The sequence below is a fragment of the Vulpes vulpes genome, chromosome 2 (assembly GCF_048418805.1).
Source record: "Vulpes vulpes isolate BD-2025 chromosome 2, VulVul3, whole genome shotgun sequence".
In the NCBI taxonomy this organism is placed as follows: Eukaryota; Metazoa; Chordata; class Mammalia; order Carnivora; family Canidae; genus Vulpes; species Vulpes vulpes.
Genome location: NC_132781.1, coordinates 21545596 through 21552597, shown reverse-complemented (window position 1 = coordinate 21552597; position 7002 = coordinate 21545596). Strand labels below are relative to the sequence as shown.

At 37.2% G+C, this 7002-nt stretch overlaps 1 protein-coding gene across 1 annotated transcript; it reads right to left on the bottom strand.

The window, feature by feature from the left end:
- Window positions 1-5833: 5833 nt before the first annotated feature.
- Window positions 5834-6533, bottom strand: LOC112918034 (keratin-associated protein 3-3). Its single transcript, XM_025996204.2, has one exon. The coding sequence runs from the start codon at window positions 6480-6482 to the stop codon at window positions 6186-6188; it is 297 nt and encodes a 98-aa protein (XP_025851989.1). The 5' UTR covers window positions 6483-6533; the 3' UTR covers window positions 5834-6185.
- Window positions 6534-7002: the final 469 nt, after the last annotated feature.

Genomic DNA, 7002 nt, shown 5'->3' with positions numbered 1-7002 from the left:
TTTTTCCATTTTTGACCATACGTATTATGTATTTATTTAAAAATTTGAATAAAATAGAAGAGTATAAAGAAAACTCATAATCTTATCATCAAGAGAAATTCTCTATGAATATTTGCATATATTCCTCTAGTCATTTTTCTTTCTTTTTTTTTATAAATTTATTTTTTATTGGTGTTCAATTTGCCAACATATAGAATAACACCCAGTGCTCATCCTGTCAAGCGCCCCCCTCAGTGTCCGTCACCCAGTCACCCCCATCCCCCACCCACCTCCCCTTCCACCACCCCTAGTTCGTTTCCCAGAGTTAGGAGTCTTTCATGTTCTGTCTCCCTTTCTGATACTTCTAGTAATTTTTCTATACATTTTTTATTATTTTGTTATGTTACTGGAATCATTATACCTACTATTCTGTATCTTGCCTTTTTGCTTAAACATAATATATTTTCATTATCTCCAATTCTTAAGTATATTTGATAATGTTATTTTTAATGTCTCCTAGCATTCATCATATAGTTATACTTCTAAGTTACTTAAGAATTTTATATGATTAATTATTTAGGTTATTTGCAAGGTGGTAATTGTGGCAGTAGTAACAACTATGGATAGAAATCTTTATTCACATTTCTGATCATCTTAGGAACAGAAATAATTATTGGATAGAATTATTGGAGCAAATACTAGTTAACAATATTTTAAGACCTTTGATATTCATTGTCATACTGCCCTCCAGAATGGTTCTCTTTGCCTCTTTCTATTTATGTATCCCCACAAGCTGTATTTGAGAATTACCATTTCCCTGTACTTTTGATGGATATTTTATTTGCCAATTTGTTGGGTGAAAATGAAATTTTGTTATTGTTGTATTTGTATTTCTTTTTATAACGAGTTAGGTTGAGACATTATTTCATATGTGCATTAGCCATTTATTTCTCTATTGAGAACTGGCTTGCTTTGTTTCCTTCTCTTACTGCTAAGTGTGGGAAAGTCGAATTTGTAGCTTATATCTGCATCCTAAGTAAAAGAAAAATTCAAGACCATGCTACTAGTATTCACATGAAATTACCACCAATAGAAATCGAAGTTAAGGGCCTAAGTTAATCTGTCTACATTTTATTTTATTCAGTTTTTTTTTCAAGTAGTGCATTTTCTCCCTAAATCAAATGTATCTGTGGTAGGAAACACCTGGACTCTTTCATTCCAATACATCATTTAGGCTTCAGGCATGTTTCAATATTTAAGAGGGAACATGGAGTGGCCTTCTGTGCAGGATCATCCTGACCCTCACATTATTTACACTTAACATTGATTCACTCATTCTTCAAGTCATGATTCTTCTCATTTGCTTCCCACTTCCTAATTTAAGTATACCTGTGTCCCTGTGCATGATGGAGGAGCATGTCTGTGTGTTTTTCTGGAAGGGGTATAGATTCAAGATGATCATATTAGGCGTCAGAAGAACTCTTTACTGGTCCCAGTCCGGCTGATAGCCTTTCTTGTTATGGCAAGTCATTCACATTTTAGATTTTCATCTTTCTCCTCTGCAAAATAAGGATCATAATATCTACATTCTTCTACTCAGGAGATTGTTGTCCATAGAAAACCATAAAGTGTTACACAAAGATAATCATTATCCAAGTAAGTTGCAGATCAAATTCAAAGTGAGAGAAAGGAGAAAGAAATAGTTTAAAGAAGAAAAAATATATCTGTAGATAGTAAAAGAGCAACCTTATAGAAAATAGCAAACATTTATCTGAAGGTTCATACCTACAATTAAATAAAATAGTGGCACAGAAATTAATAAACTTCAAATTTTAAAAAAGTTCTCTATGACTCTGCTTGGAAGAAAGGATTTGTAATCTCTGCTAGATTTCAACCAGATTTATCTTTGAGTGAATACCTGCCAAATTGCTCACTCTTTTGCTTAGGACTGATTAACATTTTCAGTATTTTAAAAATAATTTAATGGACATTTATTGGGCAGTTCCCACGTGCCAAGCACTGTGATAAATGCTGGATACACAGCAGTGAACAAAATACACATCATTCTTGCTGTCATGGAACTTGGAGTCTGACGGAAGGTTTATTATGCACATATTATTATAAGTTCCTGTTGTTATACATTATGGTAGAAGAGTTTCAAGAGATAAAAATTATAAGCAGAAGGAAATTATTTTGACATTTTAAGAAAAACATTACAGAGGAGTTTGCAGATTCTCACATAATTCCATGGCAGAAAGAAATCTGTCTCTTATTTAGAATGCAGTGTTACTTTGAGTCAGGCTTATAAGGCTAGAGAAATTGTTACTGTTCTGTGTAGAATGTTATGTTTCCATAATTACAAATAATATGTAAAGTTATAGATTAGAAACAGTTGTAAAATAATAAGCTTATGATAATAAACATCTCTCTTATTGAAAAGATTTGCAACACTTTATTAAAATTTCTTCTCTTTGCCATGGTCTAAGAGACCTGGGAATAACTCTCTTTTGTTTGTAAATTAAGACAGTGAATCCTAGAGAGGTGAGCTAATTTGCCTTAGATGGCCTGGTGACTAACTTGTTATATAATAAATATAGAACCTATTGAAATTGAGCTACCCCTTTTTTGTGGTTTAACATGTAAGTTTAAAGTATGTGTCAGAGATACTAAACATTTTATTTTTAGAAACAAAGAGCCCCTTTTTCCTTTAAGTGAATGCAGGAAAAGCATGGTGATTCTTGATTAGATGGTAGATTTTCAAGTTGCTGAAAATCTTTTTTTTTTTTAAGATTTTATTTATTTATTCATGATAGTCACACACACACACACAGAGAAAGGCAGAGACACAGGCAGAGGGAGAAGCAGGCTCCATGCACCGGGAGCCCGGCGTGGGATTCGATCCCGGGTCTCCAGGATCGCGCCCCGGGCCAAAGGCAGGCGCCAAACCGCTGCGCCACCCAGGGATCCCAAGTTGCTGAAAATCTACATACACATACACACACAAGAATTTGCCCAGTTTTAATTATACTGTCTATAGTCAATGGGAGTGTGGGGAAGGAGAAATTCTTCCTCTACCATTAAAGGTTTTCCAGCTGGCCCAAGAATTAAATTTACATGAGACAGATTAGGAGGAGAAAACACCAAAGGTTTATTATGTGCATATGGAAGGCAAATAATGAAATTGAGACCTAAAAAAATTACCAAAGCAGGCAATTTTTATACTTTGAGGGCAAAGAGACAAGATGTGAGAAATTGACAGGTCAAAGAAAACTTAACTTTGGGAACTTCAAATAGTAAGGAATGGTAAACAGAAACTGGGCTATGGCAGTAAATTAGTAAAAGGTAGCAAGGTTTGTTTATACATCCTTCTCAGCTCTACATTGCCTAACTGGTGATAATGAGGATTGTCTTTACCTCCTGGTACAGGGAGGGTACCTTTCACATGGGGAGATTTATTTCCTGCTTTCACTGAGACAGAAGAGGGGCTGGATGTCCTTGCATAGGCCGTCTCTTAAGTAATTTTTATTTAAAATAATCAGTATAAAAAATCAGTATGCCAATGTGACACATTTTGGGGTGGCTTGCCCTTAGCCCTACAGGGGTATCGGTGATAGTGAAGACATAAATTAAAAGTTGATAATAAAAAGAAACAAAATATGATTGTTAGTTTCTTGCTTCAAATCTCTCTTTGCTTATAGGTTTTAGTCTTAAAGCCCTTGGCTTAGGGAGCCCCAACCTTAGGGTCTCTGCATTTCTTCTTTCCTCCTCCCCTTACCCTCTTCTCTCCATTTTCAGTGCACTCAATCCATGAGTTAGTAAGCTGCTGTTGTGTCTGGAACACCCCCCCCCCCACACACACACACCACCTCTCCTGCCTTGTCATCTTTCAATGCTTAGCCTGGAGAGCTCAGAGGCTTTCCATAACTCTCCCTCCCCCTGACACTGAATCACCAAATCTGGGATTAGTTCCTCTGTGTGCTTGCATGCCTTACTGCTCACACCTTGTCACGGCAGGAACCACATGGCATTATAAATATATTCATACACTGTATGTAGAACACATGTGTTGTGATTATAATAACTTACCTGTTTTGGGGCTCCTGGTAGGGTCAGTCAGTTAAGCATATGACTCTTGGTTTTGGCTCAAGCCATGATCTCATGGGTCATGAAATTGAGCTCCATTTTGGGCTCTGTGCTCAGCAGGGAGTGTGCTTGAAGGTTCTTTCCCTCTGCCCCCCCCCCCACAAATAAATATATAAATCTTAAAAAAAATAACATACTTGTCTTTCACCAGATATGAAAGAAACTTGAGAGCACTCTAGGTAATAACATTTCTTTTATCTTTATACTTCTAGCACAGATATGGTGCCTGGCATAGGGGAAGCACTCGTGAAATATTGGCCAAACAAATGAGTTAATATACTAAATCCCTTATTGGAAGTATTGTAGGTTGTGTTCCATGTGCCCTGTGGCTGCTAAGTTCTCTTCATTCAGACCGCTAACAAGCCTGTGAGATCCTCTGAGAAATCCCTCTCTGGAGAGACTGGCAGGCACACTAAGGGCATTTAGAAACATGTTTATTGAAAGGCATTTACTTCGTCCCTTCCTTGCTTCCTTGCCCTGCCTTTTTTTTTTTTTTTGCATATATTCTTTCGATTTTAGCTCAATGCTTTTCAGATTTTGACTTGTGCCTTTGTATATGAATGACACAAATATACATTATACATGTATCATAGATGTATACATTATATGTGTTATATATATATATATTATATAGGTATTCTCTCTCTAAGTAAGGTTGGAAAAAGGATAATTTGCTCAAGATAAAATTAAGTAGGTTGGTAAAAAGAAGTAAAATTAAGGCATAGATTAAATCATGTTTAATCAAGACTCTAGCTCTACTTCTTAGCTCATGACCTGAAGAGTTTTGGCATTTTGTTGATCACTGAGGTTGAACTTCTGTGCAGAGGATGGTGGCAAGTAGAGATATATTCCTAGTGCCCTGATTCTAGAACTCTACTTAAGTTCTCCTTAAGGGAAAGTGAAGTCAAAAAGTGAAGTCAAAATTGGTAGGCCCACTAAATGACCCAGATCTTAGAACTGAATATCTGCTACTTTTTTTTTTTTTAAGATTTTATTTGTTTATTCATGAGACACAGAGAGAGAGAGAGAGAGGCACAGGCACAGGCAGAGGGAGAAGCAGACTCCATGCCGGGAGCCTGATGCTGGACTTGATCCTGGGTCTCCAGGGTCATGCCCTGGGCTGAAGGTGGCGCTAAACCACTGAGCCACCTGGGCTGCCCAATATCTGCTACTTTTAATCTGTGAGCCAATAAATCCTTTTTTATTACAATCAGATATGATGATTTTGCTAAAGATTCTTACATTTAAATTTTTTTCTTGCATGTCTTAAGTTGATGTCCTACCTGTTCACTCAACTTCTGGCTCTTAGTATTGGAGGCTCTGTCATTTGGTAGAAAGAGTTGGGCTTTAAAGTCAAACATATGAAGACCTGAATTCTGGATTTCTTACTAAGTAACTTTGAGAATGTTGAGCAATTCTTAAAGCTTCATTTTTCTCATCTATGAGTGATGTTTTAAGGATTATGTGAATTAATAATGTGATTTACGCAGCAAAATATAGGTAAATAAATATTGTCTCACCTCCAAATTGTATTTGGATGAGGAAAAGGGGAGAACATTAAAGATAACCAATTTGAAGTTAGGAAGCCTAGGAAGCTAGCTAGTTCCAATCATTCTTCTAATCAGTTTTAAAAATAAAACAATCATCTTATCTTTACCTTTTTTAAATTAAAGAAATATACCAAAAAATGAATGTACACAAACAACATATCTTGCCAGAGAAATAGTTTATTGGAAAACCCATCAAGAATTTTTTTCTCTATGAAAATATCCAGTATAAGAAATAGGATCCAAGAAGCAACATGACCAAGAAAATATAGTCAGAGCTCTGACAGATTTCAGTAGTATTTTGATAATAGATGATGTTCACCTGCCCAAATGATTATTCAGCCGAATAACCATAAAAAATGTCTCAATTTTTTTCCCATTAAAATGAAAGGTAGGTTTTCCATATCTGGGCCATCTGGTCTACCTCAACATCTGATAAACTGCCCAGGCAAGTGAATACTGAATAGACAGCTTCTGGGTTCTTCATCGTCAGGCATGGAGCAAAGCAATCATCATTCAGCAGCAGCTTGAGATGCAGGGCTCACAGGAGGGCTGAGTGTAGGTTGTGAGGTTGAGGGTCTCCAGGCCTGGGGTAGGGTGGCTGGAGTTGAGCAGGAAGCAGGTGGGCACACAGGGCTGAGGAATATGGCAGGGTGGGGGGCAGTTGTCACAGCAGGTTGGCTCCAGTAACCAAGTCGTGTGTGGGCAGGTGCTAGGCAGGCAGACTCCACACCGGCAGCATTTGTCAGAGGAGCAAATGGTGGTGGCGGGGCCAGTGGGTACGCTGCAGCAGCAGGGAACACAGCAAGCCATGGTGTTGAGAATCTGGTTTGCTCCTGGTTTCTTGCAAAGATGAGGTTTCTGGGATACAAATGTCTCCTCTTGCTTTGAGGCTCTTATATATGCTCCCTGGTGGGTGTTGGTCCAACCAGAAAGCTTCCTCTCATTTTTGTTTATCCCACCTGTCTTCACTAAGATTCTCTAATCAGTTTGGTATTTACTTGTCCATTGAGAGTCCTGCCCTTATTAAGGTAAATCATGTTTTTGACTCATTGACTTGTCATTTTTGTCACAAGATGGTTGCATTTTATCTTCACAGGGTCTGGAATGCCAAACTTGATTATGGATAATCAGTCTGAGAGAAAATTTAGCTATAGTTTCAGAGGCTATATTCTTCTCCCTGTTTTCCTCCCCCTTAATTTAAAATAGTATGCCTAACATGATATCATCTTTAATTACTAATTTTGGTACATGTAACTCAAGCGGTTAAATGGACCATTCTCTCAATAAAGTCAATAAGGACATGGCTACTTACAGATGAATGTTACATATG

Excerpts from the sequence above, each read along its gene's own strand:
- LOC112918034 (XM_025996204.2), bottom strand. The coding sequence starts at position 6,482 with ATGGCTTGCTGTGTTCCCTGCTGCTGCAGCGTACCCACTGGCCCCGCC.